The sequence below is a fragment of the Xyrauchen texanus genome, chromosome 7, assembly GCF_025860055.1.
Source record: "Xyrauchen texanus isolate HMW12.3.18 chromosome 7, RBS_HiC_50CHRs, whole genome shotgun sequence".
NCBI lineage: Eukaryota > Metazoa > Chordata > Actinopteri > Cypriniformes > Catostomidae > Xyrauchen > Xyrauchen texanus.
In genome coordinates this window covers 33,638,206-33,660,611 of record NC_068282.1, presented here as the reverse complement: position 1 = coordinate 33,660,611, position 22,406 = coordinate 33,638,206, and the positions used below count along the sequence as shown (strand labels likewise).

General features: G+C 36.4%; 1 protein-coding gene across 4 annotated transcripts in view; it reads right to left on the bottom strand.

The window, feature by feature from the left end:
* Positions 1 to 22,406, bottom strand: part of LOC127647069 ((E3-independent) E2 ubiquitin-conjugating enzyme-like) — a 119,593-nt gene that overhangs the window by 49,920 nt on the left and 47,267 nt on the right. For 3 of the 4 annotated variants that reach the window (XM_052131143.1, XM_052131146.1, XM_052131147.1), the window contains exons 11-15: positions 17,489 to 17,643; positions 17,170 to 17,282; positions 12,676 to 12,798; positions 12,066 to 12,155; positions 11,675 to 11,936 (exon numbers count right to left, since the gene is read on the bottom strand). In XM_052131143.1, coding sequence (XP_051987103.1) covers positions 11,675 to 11,936; positions 12,066 to 12,155; positions 12,676 to 12,798; positions 17,170 to 17,282; positions 17,489 to 17,643 — 743 coding nt within the window. The remainder of the gene's footprint in view (positions 1 to 11,674; positions 11,937 to 12,065; positions 12,156 to 12,675; positions 12,799 to 17,169; positions 17,283 to 17,488; positions 17,644 to 22,406) is intronic. The other variant, XM_052131145.1, reaches the window with a different exon arrangement.

Here is a 22,406-nt window from a genome sequence, read left to right as displayed (position 1 = left end):
ATTTGGAATTACTGTTAATTTTGCTGCTACATTATCCAGTATAATAGTTAATGATAAAGTGTTTCTTAATAAGCTATACATTTATATTGAAATAATGTGTAATTAGAGGTTTGTGTTTCTTTACATAGTAAAGGAGTACACCCAATGAGTTCCACATAATTATGTAAAGATATTGTAAACTGATGATGCAAAAAAACAACACTAGTGTCAGATCGGGATTGGCAGATATTGAGTGTGGTAATCGGTGCATCCCTATTTTCAATTGTATTAGTTTTTGTGTTACAAAATCACAGAGTAACTTTTTCACAACACCTAATAAGTTTCATCTATATTTACTTTTCACAGTAACTGTCTTTCATAATGCTATTACAATTACAATGGTGGTGGCTGCGTAGTGGGCTAAAGCACATAACTGGTAATCAGAAGGTCGCTGGATCGAGCCCCACAGCCACCACCATTGTGTCCTTGAGCAAGACACTTAACTCCAGGTTGCTCCGGGGGATTGTCCCTGTAATAAGTTCACTGTAAGTCGCTTTGGATAAAAGCGTCTGCCAAGTGCATAAATGTAAATGTAATTACATTTTTCATTTAGATTTGTTCTCATTCAATTTAATACATTTGTCTATCATTTAATCCAACTGATCTTAATGGTTAATCATTTGGTATTTCTATAGATTTTCAACTGGTCTGATTATTGTGTGTTGGTAAAGAATCAATTAATTGCTGTAAGAGCTTTCAATCAGGATAAACCAAACATAATAATCCCATAACCCCATAGTAATCCCACTAATTATTTTTTCACCTGGTAATCACAATTGGTTACCAATACGTAGAACTGTGTGTAAGAATTTACAATGTGCAAATATAGAGAAGGATAGACCGCAAGAGAGGAAAACTGCAAAGGGTCAAAGACGTAGAGCCTGCCAAAGAGGTGAGCATAGGCCTAACCACAAAGGTGGTTCAGAGGTCAGCTCGATCATTAGAACATTCAGCCAAGAAAACCGGTAAGTCTGCAAACTATTAACTATACTTTTACAGGACAAATGGCATTAATGTATACAATAGTGAACAATATTATAATTTTTTTTTTAAAGTAGTGAAATATTGACAGCATACTATTATACTCTCAGAACTGATGGAAGACAACCTGGTGGTGGTCGAATGCGTGTACTGACTGACCTGACCAGCAGGAGTTGGTGGTGATGGAAACAGTCAGGACAAGGGATGGCATCTGGCTATTCGAAATAAAACAGGTTATCGAGAAGAGCAATGCCAATATGGCATCAATCAACCCAGGTTTCTATTAAACAAATGATCCTGGTGCCTTTCGAGAGAAATCACGTCTGTGCACAGATTAAGTTCAGGTACAGCGTTAAGTGGTGTACTGCATGTACATGTTATGTACAGTACTACTGCAGTAGAGAACATTTTATTCAGCAGCAAGAGTAATTTGAAACATGTATCTTGCATTGTTTGATATTTAATTAACTGATTGTAAAAAATACTAAATTGAATTTGAAAGATCCTACTGCTGTGTTTTGGCGATTAAACTTTTACTTTTCTCAATTTGAATACTTCTCAATTTTCCTCTAGTTTTATTCAGATGGAATCAATTTTTTATTTTTTTTTCAAAGTCTTTTTATTAATATTTTACATAATATAACAGAAATTTCAAAAACAAATTAAGATTAAATCAATTATCTTGCTCCAACAGAGCTCCCCATCCCCACTGCACCATTACATATTATCTTACAGGCTTTTCTGTAACAATATCACAAGGTCAGATAAAAGAAAATAAGGAGGGAAATAAATAAAATAAAAAAATACAAATAAATAAATCACACAGGAAAAATTATATTTGGATCCATTTGCTGTATATAAGTCAGCACTGGCTGCCAAATAATGAAAAAAGTTTGACTACAGCCTTTAGTGGAGTATCGAATCTTCTCTAGTGCAAGATGATGCATAAGATCCCTGATCCAATGACTAAAAGTAGGTGGAGATCTGTCCTTCCACTTAAGACGTCTAGCTAAAAAAGTTGAAAAAGCAATCATATTTTTAGCATTATTATCTAAACAGAGTTCTGTAGTTAAACCGAATATTACAAGAATGGGGGAAGGATTAATAGATAAATGCAGAAATCCTGAAAATTATTTTAATATTAATTGCCAATAATTAACAAGCTTAGGACATGACCAAAACATGTGTGTATGATTAACTCTACACCTATCACACAAGGAGTCTATATTAGGTGAAAATTTTGCTAATTTAGCTTTTGCCCAGTGTAGGTGGTGGACTATTTTGCATTGAATAATTGTATGTCGTGAACAGATTGAGGTTGAATGAATCTTATTTATAATATCTTGCCATACTTCTTCTGAAAGTTGCATATCAAGTTCACTTTCCCATTGTTGCTTTGATTTTGTCAAAGAAGTTAAATTCTGTGAGGAAATCAAAGAGTATATCAGACCTATGTTATTCTTGGAGAGTGGACTGGTTTTCAAAATGATATCAAGTAGAGATTCAGTAGGTAGAACTGGAAAGTCAGTAGTGTTAGATGTCAAAACTGCAAATCTGCAAATATCTGAAGAAATGTGTATTTGGAATATTATATTTTGCCCTTATTTGCTGAAACGAGATAAAGCTATTATCAATATATAGATCTTTCAATATGACAAGTCCTTTCTCTGCACAACAATTAAAAGCAGTGTCTGTAATAGAGGGAGTAAACATATGATTTCTCATAATAGGGGCATGCATTGAGAGATCAGGAAGCAAAAAAGCTCGTCTAAACTGGTTCAATATTTTAAAAGATGCTCTAACAATTGGGTTTAAAAAATGTCTAGATAATGACTCAGAAAGAGGTATCTTTGTACAAATTAGAGCAGGTAGTGATGTGGGGCTACAAGAAGCCTTTTCTAACAACAGCCATGCCGGGTTATCAGAAGGGTTGATCCAATACAACATAAATCTAATATTAGAAGCCCAATAGTAATGCTGAAGATTAGGGAGGGACAGACCACCACAAGAACGATGTCTTTGTAGTATATCTTTACATATCCGAGGGATTTTCCTATTCCAGATAAAGTCAGATATCAGGGTGTCTATATGCATGAAGAAAGATTTTGTTAAAAAAACAGGAAGACTTTGAAACAAAAACAAAAATCTAGGCAACACATTAATTTTCACCGCATTAATTCTACCTCCTAAAGATAATAAGAGCAGGTTCCAACGGTCAAGATCCTCTTTTAAATTGTTTATGAAAGGGTGGAAGTTAGCTTTATAGAGTCGATTATATTTATAAGTAATCCAGATACCCAAGTATTTAAACTTTTCTTTACTTATTTTAAATGGAAAAGTGTTAGATAATGTTGAATGAGATATAAAATTCATAGGCATGAGTTCACTTTTCTGTAAATTCACTTTATATCCAGAGATTTTGCCAAAGACATCTAACTGTCCAATCAGTACTGGTAAACTTGTAAGTGGATGAGATAAGTATACAAGCATATCATCTGCGTAGAGAGAAACTTTATGTTCGATAGCTCTTCTGTGAATTCCCCTAACGGCAATCTGCTGACGTAAAGCCACAGCTAGTGGTTCAATTACTAACGCAAATAAAAGGGGCGATAACGGACATCCCTGTCTCGTGCCACATTGTAGAGAGAAAAAGGGAGATAGGTTATTATATGTACGTACTGCCGCCAGAGGGGATGTATAAAGAACCAAACCCGAATTTATTCAAAACATAAAAAAGATAGTCCCACTCCACCCGGTCAAAAGCTTTCTCGGCATCGAGTGATAGTAGTACTTCAGGGACATCAGATGGAGTGGGATCATAAAGAATATTTAAGAGCTGACGTATATTAGAAAACAATTGTCAATTTTTGATAAATCCAGTTTGATCACTGGATATTATAGAAGGCAGAACAGTTTCTAACCTACGAGCCAACATTTTAGCCAGGATTTTACTGTCCACATTAAGAAGAGAGATGGGGCGATAAGAGCCACAATCCATCCATCCATCCATCGTCAACCGCTTATCCTGTGTACAGGGTCGCGGGGGGCTGGAGCCTATCCCAGCTAACATTGGGCGAAAGGCAGGGAGAGCCACAATCAAGAGGATCTTTTTTTTCCTTGAGAATGAGTGATATGACTGCTTGTCGCATAGTTGGAGGTAGTGTACCAGAAGAAAAACATTGCTCAAAAACACTTAATAAGAGCAGAGATAATTCCTTCTTAAATTTTTTATAAAACTCGCTCGGAAACCCATCTGGGCCTCGAGTTCAACTGCTGAATCGCTGTCAATTGGAGGAATGGTAATCTTCTCAAAAAATGAAGAAAACAGCTTCTTATCCTTATGGGATTCAAAAGTATATAAATCTGAATAGAACTCATAAAAACAATGATTAATCTGTGAGTGTCCTGTAAACCTAAAGCCTAATTTATCTTTTATTTGGGATATAGTGTGATCCGCCGTCTTTTGTCTCAGCTGATAAGCCAAAACTCTCCCGGCCTTCTCACCATGTTCATATGTTTTATAGCATGTTTTGTTCATCAGATTTTCAATGTATTTAGTACTTAAAAGACTATATTCTGTTTGAAGTGATAATCGTTGTTTATATAAATTAGGGGATGATTTCTGGGTCAGGGTTGCATCTAATTTTAGTATAGCATTTTCTAATTCCTCAAGTCTGGCTGTTTGTGCTTTTCTAATGTAAGAATTATAAGATATTATTTCTCCTCTCAAATATGCTTTCAGTGCTTCCCATATAACTGAAAAAGGCATTCCCGGGGTTTGGTTATGTTCAAGAAATGTTATTATCTTAGACGATATAAGTTTAACAAATGCTTCATCTGAAAGCAACAAAGTGTTTAAGTGCCAGGGACGATATCCGTCATATGTAACTGGTATGCATAATGTCATTGATAGCGGGGCATGATCTGAAATAACAATAGCATGATACTCACAATAACTAATTAAAGGGAGAAGATTCTTGTCTAAGAAAAAATAGTCTATACGTGAATAGGTTTGATGAACAGGTGAGAAAAAATAATAACTTCTTGACCCAGGATTGTGAAAACGGCAGACATCAGATACCCCATATGTGTCAAGGAATAATTTAATAGTATCAGCTGATTTGGATGGAATGGTAGCTTTGATAGAACTACGATCTAACAATGAAGACATTACGCAATTCATATCTCCTTCTAGTATCAAATAGTGTGTGTCCAGTTTTGGTAATCTAGAAAAAAAAATTGTGAAAAAAAGACTATCATCATAATTTGGTGCATATATACATTAGCTAGGACAACTGGCAAGTTGTAAAGTTTACCAATTACTATGACAAAGCGACCTGTAGAGTCTGCTACATTCTTCGAAACCTCAAATGGGATGTTTTTTCCAATAAGAATTGCTGTGCCTCTAGATTTAGAATTAAAATTAGAGTGATATAACTGACCTACCCACTCACACTTCAATCTAAAATGGTCTTTTTTACATAAATGAGTTTCCTGAAGAAAGGCTATCTCCACTTTAAGTTGTTTTAAATGCTGAAGTACTTTTCTACGCTTGACAGGGTGATTTAAGGACTTAACATTCCAGCTAACAAAATTTATATTGCAGCCTGCTGATCTACTGGCTATATTAACAATTTTTTATTTAAAAAACAAAAACAGAATCCAGCCATGACAGTATAGGATCTGAGCAAGTATAACAGTAGTCCCTCCACTAAATTAACAGAAAAAATGCAAATTGAATAGTGTGTAAAATAAGAATCTGGTGCAGTAAAAACCCACCCCCGTTCACCCAAAAGAACAGAGTGAACCCAAAACTCATTGAAAAGACATCCACACATTTAAGTGCTTATTAGGGAGAAAACACAGTGTAGCAGGCGCTCCTAGTCAAAATAAAGAGCATGTAACCTATTATCCATATTAGTCTTAAAGGCAATGTGGTCCTTTTTCAAATATAAAATAAATAAAAAAAAAAAAAAATACATATTAATAAATATTAACATGTCCAAAAAATAAAAGTCTTAGTGCAAAATGTAAATATTAAACTTTAAATATTAAGCAATATATTCACAGCAAAGTAATCTACTCAACGACTGGAGAGAGAGAGAGAGACGGAGAGAGAGAGATACACGTTAAGTGTGTAAATATTTATGCTGTATCTGTCCTTGACAAGTTTACTGTCTACTATACAACATTATCCAACACGATGTTTCTCTTCACATACGCCATGGCCTTGACTGGGTCGCAGAACTCCTCCTGATTGCCATTGTGAGTGATTCGAAGCTTCGCTGGGTGAAAGATGCCATAGCGTACTCCGTCTCGGCCTCGAAGCAACTTTTTAACATCATTAAATGCAGATTTTGCACGAGCTACGCTGGGAGGGTAGTCTGGGAATATGAAAATTGTGGATCCTTTGAAACGCAGGGATCCAGCCCCTCTGGCCCAGCGTAGAATCTCGACACAATCCTGGAAATAATGCAATTTGGCCACAATTACCCGAGGTTTATCCCCAATCTGCTTCGACTGGAGACCGCGATGTGATCTGTCCACAAGCACTTCCCTGTTCATTTCAAGAACGTCTTTTAGCAGCTTTGAGACTGAGGCTGGAGAGCTCGAACCCGGCCCCTCTGCCACGTTCAGTATTTGATTGTTTGACCTCCTCATCCTCCCCTCCATATCGATGCATTTCTCCTGTAGACCCGCAACTGCTGTTTCAAGTTTACTTACAGATGTTTGTAATGAGGACACATCATCTGAACATGCAGATAACCCGTGTTCTATATCTGTTACCGTCTTTTTCATAGATTCTAAATCTGAGCGCAACAGCGTGATGTTGCCGACAACCTCAGTCTTCACGGCGTGTAATTCTGACCTCATATTGTTGAATTCGTCTACAAGGACAGTCTTCAATTCAGCCCTGAGCAGCATAGGGATATCATTTCTCAACAGCGACAACATTTCTGGTCACTGCTCGAGGTGCCAGGCCTACTCGCAATACTCTTCCCCGTGTATGTGTACTGTCGCAGACTTTTTGCCATTTATGTGCCGCAGTAATTAAAAAAAAGTTGTTCAAAAACAAGAGACGTTACATAAGAAAGTTTTAGTGCCAATTTAAAACAATAAAACGCCCAAAAATATAATTAATTTAACACAATTTAGCGGCGCTCACCAAAAACACAACTTACTCCATGCCTGCTCACCAGCGCCCCCCCAGATGGAATAATTTTTAAGTACATAGCAGGTCTCAACATTAAGCAATTGGTCATTCACGTAAAAGTTTTACTTGTCCAGAGAGATATAAATATTTTCTTCAATTGTTATGTAAATATAAATGTATTAAGAAGCAATATTCTCATCAATATTCTCAATAAGTCTCTCATTTCCCTGGAAGACATGATGCAATCGTGTACCGACATATATTTATATTGTTCTTGGCAAATACCTTTAACAAATACTTAAACAGGTAGTTAAAAGAATAGTTCACTCAAAATATTTTTATTCTGAGGAGAAGCGATCTATCAGTAGGAGTCTGCAGCAGTGTGCAAGTACGCACTTATTGGAGTGTTTCACTTTGTTTTAGAGGTCATTCATTGCTAGGTTAGAGTCGTTTGTTTACTGTGTACTGAACTCATGTTTGTTCCTGGGTTCTAGCGTGACCCTCATTTTCGGTTAGCCACATGCACAAGATTTGTTGTGCTAAACGATAGCAGTGTATATATTGAAGCCCTCCTCATGCTAGCACCAGTGTCTACCTGTGTGAGGACACCGAAAATGCACCACTTACTGATAGCACTTATGTATCGGTTCCTTTTTAATTTCCTTTTACATTCATCTAGGTCTACTGCTTGCATAACATGCGCCCTCATTCAGGGGTGCTGGTGGCATAGTGGACTAAAGCACATAACTGTTAATCAGAAGGTTGCCGATTCGATCCTCACATCCACCACCACTGTGTCCTTGAGCAAGACACTTAACTCCAGGTTGCTCCGGGGGGATTGTCCCTGTAATAAGTGCACTGTAAGTCGCTTTGGATAAAAGCATCTGCCAAATGCATAAAAGTAAAATGTAAATGTAAATACACCTGCTATCTGTTACAGACAGTTTACACGATGCAGAAACAGGACACATTGCACCCTACACAACCTAAGGCCTATTTGCATATCAGCAACAGCTCCTCTCATTTTGCATTGGTCTCTGGAACTGCCAGTCAACTGTGAAGAAAGCGGACTTTATTCCAGCCTTCGCCACCCAGTCTGCCCTGGATACGCCCAGAGGATACAGCAACACTCTCTGCCCTCTCCAAAAACTACTTCTCTCACACCCCTTAACATACCGGTAGGGGAACAGGTTTGCTCATTCCAAACAACTGGACACTTTCACCACTCTTCCCACTATGTAACAATAACTAATTTGAATTCCATGCTATCACTACAATGTAAGCTACAAAAATCCATGTTGTTGTCATATATCACCCTCCAGGTCAGCTAGATAACTTCCTTGAGGATCTGGATGTCCTGCTATCCTCCTTCCCCGAAGATGGCAGCCCACTTGTGGTTCTTGGAGAATTCAACATAGACAAGCCCTAGGCCGCTGTAATTCATGCTCTTCTTTTTTTATCATGTTCAGTCATCTTCAGTTTATCATGAACCGATAAAATGATACAATGTTTACCTTGAAGTCGTTTTGGATAAATGTCTGCCAAATGCAAACATGTAAACATAAAAAACTGTCTTCTGGCCTCGTTCAACTTGGAAAGGCTAAGCACTACTGCAACTTACAGATTGGGCAACCAGCTGGATCTCATTTTTACACTTAACTGTACCGCTAATAATGTTGTTGTTACACCTTTACATATTTCTGATCACTACTTTGTTCAAATTAACATGACACTTCCATCTAGACAACCACATACTCTCCTCAGGTTTCCTTTCACCATAACCTTCGTTCTCTCCCACCCACCTGCTTTCCAATTCTCTCTTCCCTCTCAAAATCCATTTTTCTCCCTGGATGTAAACACTGCTACAGACATCATGTATAGACAGCATCTGTCCTCTCTCTTCGGGTCAGCACGTATGACACCATCCAACCCCTGGCTCTCTGATGTTCTTTGTGACTTCAGGCAGATGAGAGGAAAATGGCAGTAATCTAAAGATTATATAGATCGGAGTAAGTATCAGTCCATGCTTGCTCCTTTTCCAATAACTTTGCATCTGCAAAAACTTCATGTTTTCAAGACAAGATCAACATCACAGACACTCGGAGCAAATTTAGGACATTTAACACACTCATCTGTCCTCCCCCTCCACCACCTCGACACTTTTATTTTTTACTGATAAAGTTAAAGCTATCAACAGTACATTCTCGGTACCACTCCCTCTCAAACCACCCCACCACCTGCCCCCTTAACCCAATTCCTTCCCACCTTCTCAAAGCCATCTCCCACCACATTTAAGCAGGCTTGAGTAACTCTACTGCTTAAAAGACCTGTGCTTAACCCCACACAAGTAGAAAATCACGGACCAGTTTTTCTCCTCCCATTCATGGTGAAGACTCTCGAAAGGGTAGTGGTTCAATCAAATATTTACCTGTCTCTCACAGAACAAGCTGCTAGACAACAATCAGTCAGGCTTTAAAAGTGGACATTCCACCGAGACTTCCCTGCTGTCTGTCACTTCTTGGACAGGTGAGAGCTGGCTCCAGATCATCTGCCCTTATTCGGATGGACCAATCTTCAGCCTTTGACACAGCCAATCATGAGATCCTCCTGTCTACCATTTCTACTCTTGGCATCACAGGATCTGTGCTAGGCTTGTTCCAGTCCCATCTCTCAGGTAGGTCTTTCAAGGTAGACTGGAGAAGTCACATCAGCTATTTAATGGGGTACCTCAGGGCTCGACCCACTTTTCTATATACACAACATTACTGGGACCCATAGTTCAAGCACACATGCTCTATTACCACTGCTATGCCAATGACACAGCTCTATCTGTCATTCCAGCCCGAGGACCCAACGGTGACTTTTTGGACTTCTACCTGTTTGGCAGACATCTCGGCCTGGATGAAGCAACACCACCTTTATCTCAACCCATCTCAACATTTGTTGTATCAACACAAAGAGGCACCAAATTACTCGGCTTCACTGTACATCGGTGGTGGAACGACCATCCCAACTCCATCCATAAAGCAGACTCACACTATGTCTTCATAAAACAGCTAAAGACGTATCTTTTTCATAAGCACTTGACCATACACTCACCAAAAATCTTGTTGCACTCTCATCTCTGTCTTTGATAGTACTTTTCTGATGAAAGTTTTGTGCACCTTGCTCGTTAAAATGAATTGTGTTGTACCCTTCATCGTTTTGTAAGTTGCTTGATTAATGTGTCTGCTAAATGAATAAATGTCCCATGATTACCTGACCTCATGTTGTTCCAAGCCCATAGATGAGAGAAATTTGATTGGAACATACAAGATGATGTTAGGAAGAATGTTATTAACAGTCACCATTCACTTTCATTATACATATATGATTGGATGAATACAACTCATGATGGACATGCCACTTGTCAACATAACTGAACCATAACACTGAAACATAACAAAACACACGCAAAAGGAATAGAATCTCACTGCAGTTATCAAGTTTGAAATCTCTGTTCGACATTAAACAGTAAAGAGTGTGTAAATGTTTCTGTGACTGTACAAAGCATAAGAACATTTAATGAGGTAAGCAGTGAGGCATTATATGATTGGTAGTCTTTTGCTTAACAACTTTTTGAAACATTCTAACACCGCATTTGGTCACAAATGTATTCCTTTGACAATGCAATGCGGGGTTAACCCCCGCTAATGCGGTGCTAACCCTGCTCAAAACTATAAGTGTGAGGGGTTTAACAAGAACAATAACCCAGGGTTAAGCAGTGTAACAGAGCAAAGCAGCTCATGACGCTCTGCAAATGACATACACTCTGAAACTACTTGTATATTAGTATATATCTGAATATTTTGCAATAATCATTGAAATATATTTGAAATACATCAGTAAAATGCATTGATATCTATCCTTATAATACAAATTTCAAATCAATAGTTAGATTTTTTTTCATCATTTTAAATTTGATTATGTAATTTGCAATGCTTCGAGGGATTGTTAATTTCCACATTTAAGATGTTTAGTACACAGTCTTTTACTGTGTCTAATTTGTCCAATTTTCGAATATTTTTCCCTTCAAATCAAAGTTTGAAATTTTATGATTCACCTCTGAGCTGGTTTGTTTGGTTCATGTGTTTAAACTATTTTATGAAGTATTTTATGAAATCCCAATGGAAAAAAATTAAGGGGAAATATACCTCTGGAAATAAGATGGCTGGAAAAGCCATTTTAGTTCATATGATCTCAACATGCACTGTTGCACTCTATTCCAATTCTAATTGCACATCCGATTCTAATTGCACTTCCACTTCCACCTCCAGTTCTAATTCTAATTTAAATTTGTATTTCAATTCAGCATGCGATCAACAAATAAGCGCTACGCTAGAGAACAATTTTCATGACCAACACATTTTTATCTACTGAAATTAACTATAAGTTAATGCCCCAAAGTAAATAATTTTTCTGATACTTAATACTCTTGCAATATAATTGTGAAAAAGGTACCTCCGGGCAGCTCAATTGTTGAGATGGCTCCAGGTGATTCAGTGATTGTGGAGGCATTTACGCAGTGGATTTTGCCATCACCTGTGGTGGGGTAGGAGACTGGGGCAGCATCCCCCCCTCCTGGTTCCTCCTCCACTGGTCCATTATCTGTCTCCCAGCTATCACTCTCATCCTCCCATTCTTCAGAAGAGGCACTACTACTGCTGCCCTCTGCAGAGTCATAATACGTTTCTTCAATCTCAGACTCCACATTATACAAATGCTAAGAACAGAGAGCAATAAAGAATAATTGAATATGTAGTTAGTTTCAAAGTATAAATGTTCATAACATGCATTCAATCATTGTTTTGAGTTGTAATGGAATGGCTGACTAGATGGATGGACTCCTGACCTGTGGCAGGACAATTGTCTTAGAATTATCAGCCCACACAACCTCCACTTTACTGCTCAGTTCCACCCTGCACACTTGGCCAACAGACCTCTGCACAAACAGGTGAGACAGCATAGGTAATGGGTGCAGTGAGGTATAGAGTCAAATAGAGAATTTATGCAAATCATAAGGTATAAGAGCAGAACTACATTAAAGTTGCACTAAGTAATGTTTTTCCTAGGAAATACTGGCCAAAGAAAAGCCATTTCTTTCTACACAAGGATGGTACCCCATATGTTGGCCGCAATGTTGAGATCATATGTCCAGCCAAATACTTCTCACTTTATCCCAACCACTACTAAACACTTTTGGTTGCGGGCGACATGTACACCAGCGAATAGGGTATTTCTACAATGGGACAGGTAAAAAACATTTGCTTCTGCATGATGTTGCATCTATGTCGATACCGTATGTATAGTCAACAAATAAATAAAATGTCAAAATTACTGCACTGACTACAAAATATACAAAAGGCAGAAACCTCAAGGCAGAAAAAGCCTCAAGTCACACTAGAACCTGCTTTACATGAGCTCATTGCTAATGTGTTAAGCCTGGAAATGTTTTCATGTACCTCATTTTCACAGTCCTCTGGGTTTGAATTGCCAATCCTTATGACAATATCCGTCGTGCGGAAATGGAAATCAGGATGATCAGTAATGTCATAGACACTAACATCCTCCTCCTCTCCAATCACCTACATATACAACATTAATTTAGTAAACTTTTTGGAAACATACACGTATTAATCCCAAAGCACCTCTTGAAGAGATAGTTCACCCAAAAATTACATTACAATCTCTCATCAATTACTCACCCTCATCCCATCAAACTAATGATTATCTTTCTTCTGCAGAACAAAATTTTTTTTGAAGGATGTATGATGTTTTATTCATACAATTCAAGTCAATAGGGTCCAAAACTTTCAAGCTCCATAAAGGACATTAACCCTCTGGGGTCGACGGATGCGCCGGCATGTCCTGCTGGATATTTTCGTCATTACAGCAGAAACAATTTAAAACACTCCGTCATTTTTGGGTATACAGATAAGTGTAAGACATCATTAGAGACTATAAAGGGTCTACTTTTATTTGTGTGCACTCACAATAACAACAAAATCTTGTGCTTTTGAAAAATAAAGAAAATAAAAAGGGTGAGCTTTCAGCAATCTCTGTGTTCACGAGCATATTTCAGAAACACGTCACAAAAATGAACGGAAACTCCGCGAATACTTATCACACAAACATGAAACATGTCTAAAGAAAGCTTAAAATGTCTACTTTTAAATAAAACAATTCAAATTTAAAACAAATATTCTCCTGCAACGCAATCTGTTTGAAACAAAGCGATGTACAGTTTTTACAGGTCCATCTCATTATCTGTAATGTGATCCCACCCACCAGCAGAGCACGCCATTCATACGCTAATGTGCTGAGACGATCAATGCAAATGTACACATCCCTGAATGTGAGGTCGTAAACACTTTTCATTCATTTTTCTGCGCATTTGCAACGATATACAGGCGACTGTGAGGTTTGATTTAAACACATTTCATTCATTATTCTGCGTGTTTGTAACGATACACAGGCGACTGTGAGGTTTGATTTAAACACATTTCATTCATTTTTCTGCGTGTTTGCAACAATACACAGACGAGAAAGCTCCAGGATATTATGGAAGATTTAACATTTTCTTCAGAAGAAGAGCGGGACTCCGAAGAACGTTTGTAATTTGAAGAGAGATTTCAGACGAGTAAGTCAATTCGTTTTCATTAGTTGACATGCTATTTTATATAAACATGTTCATATTTTACTAGTGGCCAGGAGTATTGAAATTTTAAATATGTCCTAATAAGCAAGTTTTAGTTACATTTAAATGCTGTTTAGGCTAAAGCAGGCATTTAAATTGTATGTTGTATGATATAAATATGGTATGTAATCCATCCATCCATCCATCGTCAACCGCTTATCCTGTGTACAGGGTCGCGGGGGGCTGGAGCCTATCCCAGCTAACATTGGGCGAAAGTCGGGGGACACCCTGGACAGGTCGCCAGTCCATCGCAGATGAAATGTAATATGATATAAAAATAATATGAATGTTTAGATTATATTTTATCTAGTGTTTGAAATGCCTCATTATCATCAACAAAGCTTTTGCTTGCAAATATGTGTCCAGTTTAAATGTGTAAAATACACTTTAAATATGCCCATATTAGAAAATAATTATATTATAATGATTTCTGAAGGATCATGTGACACTGAAGACTACAGTAATAATGCTGAAAATTCAGCTTTGATCTCAAATGCATTTTACAATATATTCAAATAGAAAACTGTTTTTTTTGTTTGTTTTTTTATTAGTTCAAAATATCACTGTTTTGACTATATTTTGGATCAAATAAATGCAGCCTTGGTGAACAGAAGAGACTTCTTTCAAATGGTAGTGTAGGTCTAAAATTAAATAAAGTCTTTATGTAAAGAAAATTTATTGTCAGATTTCTTCTTTTAACTTAAAACTTGATTTTGATCATTAAGACTCCTCACATTCATTCTCTATCCCTCATTGATAGGCCCAGGGAAGGGTCTTTGTATCCTCAGGTGTGAAATACATCCATATTCTTGATAGTTCATGCCTACTTGCATATTACCTTTCAACACTAAAATTGTCTTACAAAAGTTAAATTACTATATTGTTTTGTATGAGTGAGTGATCAGGATGGTTTTCACATCATTTTGTAGCAAAACCTCTAGGCTACAAGATCCAGTTCTTGTAGCCTGCATAAATGTTATTTTCTCAAAAATACAAACCTGTACACACGTTGCTCACATATTATTGTAGCCTAGTTTGTGCTGAATACAGTGTTATCAGACTTTAACCATTAATATGTTTTTAAGCACAAATGTCAAGGTATGTCAAAACTTCTCCAGGGCCCAAAATACCCTCATACCCCAGAGGGTTAAGGCAGCATTAAAGTAATCCATACCACTCGAGTGGTATAATCAATGTCTTCTCTAGTGGTACAATTGCTTTTGGGTGAGAAACAGACCAAAATTGAAGTCCTTATTCATTATAAATCTTAACATCTGCAGTCTCCTTGGCTTTATGTGAGAAGCTCATTCACTCGAACATATGCATGAAACGTGCACCGAACGCTGTACACAAACCAGTCACAACCAGTGAAAATGCAGACTCTAGTTAAAATGAAACAGTTGCGGTTGAGTTTTTTTAAAAATGTAATCGCAGTTGCCAAAAGTTTGATATGAAAATGCAATGTCTTATTGATGTATATTGATACAGTTTGAGTGTAAAAATGCATCAATGCATAGTTCTGACAAAGAAAATTAAATGATCAAATATGGAATTTAAGAATAGATTACCATTACTTTATATTAATAAAGTATTGGTATGTAATTGTAAAACCCAGTGTGATAAAAAATATTTTATATCAAAAGTGGGAAGTGGGTAAATGGATGAGTGGATGGATGCTGCAGAGTTCTGCTTTCTGTGTCATTAGTCATAACTGTTTGATCCAGTTTGACTAAAGTTAGTTCATTGTTGCTGCTTTCTTCCTGATTATGATATAATATGTTTATATTGCCTTTATATCTCAATAAAATTTGTTATTTCTCCATAAAAGAGTTTAACCACAAAGAGAACTCATCTTAAATAAATATGATTGGTGTGCAGACATGTGGCTGTGAATTAAAAAGTGAGTGTTTTCAGTCTTTCTCTTTATAGTTAATACCGCAAAATATAATGAATAGGGAGTGTGTGATGAGAGCCTGTGAAATGGTCTCCATAACAGAATTTTTATGTTTCAAAATAACTTATTTCTTACTCACCATTTATCAATATTTATTGGGGTTTTACTGTGCAAAATGTTTCTATCAGTCTATTTATTGTATTTGTGTATTATCTCTCATTTATCTCTTGTTCTAATGTATTTATTAAATGATATTTAATATAAGAATGAGGAGGTGAGGGTTAATTTTATTTAAAATAATGGTATGGTCCAATTGAAAGAGCGTATTTAAAATTCAGTATTTAAACCAGCCACAACTAGAAGGAGGAGGAAAAAGATGGATGGATTGTATTGTTCGGAGCATGTTGGAACAAGGTTGTTCATTTGGTTGCATTGCACTCTGGCCTCCATTGTTTAGGGAGTTGGTACTGCTTTAGTACCTACAGTTCTAGTTTTTAGACCGTTTGTAAAATGACCTTGGTTTTTATTTTCTCTTAATTTATTTGCACATTTTGCACTTCCACAAAATAAATACCTTTTTGGAATGCCATTCCTTCTAACCAGTGTGATTCTCCTAATGACTGCCTAGGTCCCCATCACAGAGCAATTTCAGATGGTTCTGAATGGAACTAAATAGTTAGCAATATGTCTGTTATTGATTACGGTCACCTATGATTGTTCAATGACACAAGGCAGCCGTGAAAAGATAAAAACATTTTTTAATAATTATTGCGCAGTGTCTCGTAATCCGAGCTGCCGGCTCCATTCAGCCGCCTCTTTCCCCATCCCAAAATAAATAAGGAATATCACGGTTAGCATATCCCATGTAAAACAGTCTTTAAATGCTACTAAAAGAGAGTTTGCCTGTCATCACCCTGCTTGATTTAAACATGGATCTTACCATTAATCGTAATTATTGGTGAAATAAATGTTACATGATACACAAATCATAATGCTTCTTTCACGGTTTAAATACTGTCTGTTTCAGTGTGTGTTTGAATCAAGTCATTATGTTGCATCAGACATTGTTATCCTTTATTCATATTGGATATCTATAGTGGCAAGAAAATGTATGTGAACCCTTTGGAATTACCTTCATACATATGGCCTTACATTTTTTTTTTAAACCATGCATAAACGTTATTTTCTCAAAAATACAAACATGTACAAACATGTTGCTCACATATTATTGTAGCCCAGTTTGTGCTGAATGCAGTGTTATCAGACTTTAGCCATTAATATATTTTTAAGCAACTGAAAAAAGCAAAAAACAACCCAAAAGAGATGCTGTACAAACCATCCCTGTAATGCTAAAATCATACATACCTCAACATCGTTGCCCGCAGCATTGAGTTTGACCCACTTGACTACACAGGTTCTGGCCTTATGTTCACCTGACTGAATCACTCCATAGACACTTGGATCCTCAATAGCCAGGGCTGTAGGAAGAGTCATCACACCAAGATTACGAAGCAAGATCAAATCACTTGTTTCTAATGATCTAATTGCTATATCTACTAATCTATCTCATGTAATTTGTCATGTATTATGCAATTGATACAAAATCATCTTCCACTAAATAAAAGGTAGGAAATAATAAAAATAATTTTGAAAAGAACCGAATGCTGTTATAAAGTGAACCTACGTCGTTTGTCTACAACATAGTCTCCAGGGCAGAACTCGTGGTTGTCCAAGTGTTGAACTGGGATCAGGTCATTGGAGCGGATTCCTGAGTGTAATATACCGTTCTTCCACATCACATCAGCAGAGGTCACAGTGGAAACGACCTCTACAGCCACCCTAAACATGCACACGCACGCACACACACTCACCATTATTTGAGTGTTTATTGCAATTGTCCTTTAACTGCTTTGGTCTGGCTCCATATGAAAGAAATGCAATCTTTAAGTTGAAAAACTTTTTAGAAATGCTTCAGACCTTAAATCGTGCTGGGATAACATGAACTCCTCAAGTTTGTGCTAAACATGATAATTTGTGTCATCTCAAGAGTATGTTTCTATTAAAGCTAAAGGAGGGCATACCAAATTGCAAAAATAAAAATCTAATTCTATATGTTATAATATATATAATGAGATACTTGCGCCAATCTTGCAAATAAAACTGTCCCCAAAGCAGAGAGAGGTCATTCATTTATGTTTCCTTTATGTGATATGCCCATATTAGAAAATTATCATATTATAATGATTTCTGAAGGATCATGTGACACTGAAGACTGCAGTAATGATGCTGAAAATTCAGCTTTGATCACAAATTACATTTTACAATATATTTAAATAGAAAACTGTTCTTTTAAATTGTTTAAATTTTACATTTATATTATATTTTATCTAGTGTTTAAAATGCCTCATTATCATCAACAAAGCTTGTGCTTGCAAATATGTGTTCAGTTTAAATGAGTAAAATACACTTTAAATATGCCCATATTAGAAAATAATTATATTATAATGATTTCTGAAGGATCATGTGACACTGAAGACTACAGTAATAATGCTGAAAATTCAGCTTTGATCTCAAATGCATTTTACAATATATTCAAATAGAAAACTGTTTTTTTTTTTTTTATTAGTTCAAAATATCACTGTTTTGACAATATTTTGGATCAAATAAATGCAGCCTTGGTAAGCAGAAGAGACTTCTTTTAAATGGTAGTGTAGGTCCAAAATTAAGTAAAGTCTATATGTAAAGAAAATGTACATTCAGATTACTTCTTTTAACTTAAAACATGATTTTGATTATTAAGTATCCTCACATTCATTCTCTTTGTCACATTCCTCATTGATAGGCCCAGGGGAGGGGTCTTTTGTCTCCTCAGGTGTGAAATGCAACCAATATTCATTATCGTTCACGCCTCGCATATGAGTGATCAAGATGGTTTTCACATAATTTTGTAGCAAAACTTCTAGGCTACAAGATCCAGTTCTCAAAAGGCTTGTGGACAAATGTTTATTATGTGTTATATGGCCTTATTTCAATTACTTAAAATTTTGTTTTTTCAAAAACCATGCATAAAAAATACAAACATGTACACACGTTGCTCACATATTATTTTAGCCCAGTTTGTGCTGAATACAGTGTTATCAGACTTTAGCCATTAATGTGTTTTTAAGCAACTGAAAAAAGCACAAATGTCAAAGCATGTCAAAACTTCTCCAGGGCCCAAAACACCCTCAGACCCCAGAGGGTTAAATATATCCACAGGTAGACCTCCAATTAGCCAATATAAAGCTAACTGGCTAATTGCCTAAAGGCTTGACATCATTTTCTGAAATTTTCCAAGCTCCTTAAAAGGCACAGTTAACTTTGTGTATATGCAAATATCTGACCCCTCTGGAATTGTGCTATAATCAATTAAAAGTGAAACAATCTGTCTGTAAACAATTGTTGGAAAAATTACTTGTGTCATACACAAAGTAGATGTCCTAAACGACTTGCCAAAACTATAGTTTGCTAATATTAAATATGTGGAGTGGCTAAAAAATTTGTTTGATAGACTTCAACCTAAGTGTATGTAAACTTCTGAATTCAACTGTAAATGTCTTATTTTGAGAGCACTGATTCTCTGGTGTGTGTGTGTGTGTGTGTGTGTGTGTGTGTGTGTGTTAACTGGGTGGCCAGTGTGTCATGACAATCTTTGACGGTGACAACAGAACAGATCATCACCATTCTATGTATGGCAAAAAAATTTCAAATGTCTCAATTTACATTTTACTTGTGCATTGTCATTATTTAGAGTGGTGCATTCCAGAGCAGTATGAGGCCTACTTTTAAAAAAAGTGTAAATCTTTCAAAATAAACAAAATACATACTAGCCAATATATATAATATCATTATAATAATAGTATATCATGCAAAGCTTTGAATGGTTTAGCACCACAGTACTTAAGTGACCTTCTATCATGCTATATTCCATCACGTTCACTACGATTGCAAAATTCTGGCCTCTTAATAATACCTAGAATATCAAAAAGTAGATAAGGATCTACCTCCAGAAAAGGAGGTAGATCCTTATCCTCTTTGTCTCCTAAACTATGGAATAGTCTACCTAACATGGTTCAGGATTCAGACACACTCTGTTTCTAGACTTAAGATGTATCTTTTCAGCCAGGTGTGAACCTAATTCTTCCATCAACTCATAATGCTGCATTAATTAGGTCTGCCGAAAACACTTCTCATATTCTATAATCCTGTTTTAAACTTAATGGCATACGCTAATATTATTCTATTTGTTTCCCTGTCTTAACCTCAGGATACATATTCTGAGGTTACCAGAGCCTGCCAGTTCCAGCTCTGATCCTCCCAGATGTCCAACTCCCACCACTAACTGTCACTGAGTGAGGATGTCTAACTGCAGCCAATGTCAGCCAGATATCACTTCAGTCTACTACGATAGACTTTACAGAGGTTGAATTGATGCCATCACCAACTGTCAGACATGGAATACTTCAATGAACACTGCCTGAAACTTGGACTTAAGATGGAATTCACTGGAAATGATTCTGCCACAAGCCTACAATCAAACTACAGTGCACCTCACTGACCGCTGTCTGCATCACCTTGGTCAAAGATGGACTACACAATTACAATGAAATACATAGATTATAAATTAATCACGAACTTAAGCCTTCATCAGTCAAATAACAAAGGAAAATGTATTTGTATTCACAACCGCAGTTAATTCAGGACTGACTTTAAGACTTTAGTCATTTCTTACAGTTCATACAAAATCTTTGTTTAAATATTGGCCCCTAACACTTACTTAATTTACTAACTTTAAATCATGATTTGTACTACACAAATAACTAATATTGCAATTATATTCATGCACAGTGAGCCTGGTTTCTCCCAAGATTATTTTTCTCCATTAACCAACATTTTATGGAGTTTTGTTTTTCTAGAAATCCGCTTTAAAGTAAATAGCATCTCCGTTAATATTATTAGGGCCCAAGCACCGAAGTGCCACTCACTTGATGTTTTTAGCACCATTCTCTTTACACTGTAGAGACTGTTGTGTGTAAAAATTCCAGAAGACCAGCAGTTACAGAAATACTTAAACCAGCCCATCTGGCACCAACAATCATGCCACGGTAGAAGTCGCTGCGATACCTATTGTACTGTATTTGTTAGTATTACTAGGGGCCAAGTACCGAAGGTGCTGTGGCACCTATTGTTTTTGTTAGTAATATTATTATTAAGGGCCATTCTCATCTGACCTCTGTTTTGATTTGTTAGTATTATTATTTTTTGGGGTCAGTCTCCTCTGACCTCTGTCATTAAAAAGCCGTTTTCGCCCACAGAACTGCCACTCGCAAGATTCTTTTTGTTTATTGCACCATTTTCTTTACACTGTAGAGACTGTTGTTTGTGAAAATCCCAGGAGATCAGCAGTTACAGAAATACATAAACTAGCCCGACTGGCACCTACAATCATGCCACAGTTATAATCACTGAGATCACATTTTTCCCCATTCTGATGTATGATGTGAAAATTAACTGAAGCTCCTGACCCATATCTACATGATTTTATACATTAAACTGCTGCCACACGATTGGCTGATTAGATAAATCGCATGAATAAGTAGATGTACAGGTGTACCTAATGAAGTGGCTGGTGAGTGTATATTTTAGTTTCAGTAATTATGGTTTCAGAAATATAACTGCAAGTTGTTATTAATGGGGTTCGAGCCTTAAAGGTCCTTTAAGTTTACATGCAATAGATATTAAGTATTAATTAGATAACCTGAAAGCAACTAAAACAATGTTAAAGTGCCTTAATTTTGAGAAACATCAGGTGGGTATCACAAAGATATGGTATTTTTAACATTCCTGACTGTTATAGTGCCACCAAGAGGCATATGTATGCAATTATTTATGTGTCCTCCCCCAATATATAAGTGTCTAAAATTTTTTTTTAAATATCTAATTCCATTCAAGAGTTATAACTGTTCAAGTAAAAGTGGCAATATCCACTGCTTACCTTTTGGTGTAGCTTTGCGACATTTAATCTAAGGTTAAAGCTTTTTTTTGATAATTATTAATATAGGGACTCCAGAGAATATTTCTGCACTGGTTTGGTTCTGATCGGGTGAAGATACTTTAATTAATAGAAATTAATCTTTTAAAATAATCTCAAGTATTTACTGAACATTTTGTTTCAAACAAATGGTCCTTAAGTGAAAGTTGTTAAAAATGAGTAGATCTAGAATATGGTATGAACAACCCGTTTCTTTGTGAAACAGTATATACAATGATTTACACAATGTAAAATGCAATAGCACCTCCCGGTGGCCAATTTTTTCAAATTTGCACAAACCTCTTGGGCTAAGACAGGGGTGCCCAATACGTCGATCACGATCTACCAGTCGATCGCAAAGGCAATGCTGGTAGATCGCACAAATTTTAAATGTTCTTTCGTTAAATTTTAATAAAAATAAATATAATGTCTTTCCTTCTTTTAGTTTCTGTCTGACTTGCACTTGACGAGTAAATATTGACCAGGCGAGGTTTTGTTTATTCAGTTGCCATGACAACTAGATTTGCACATA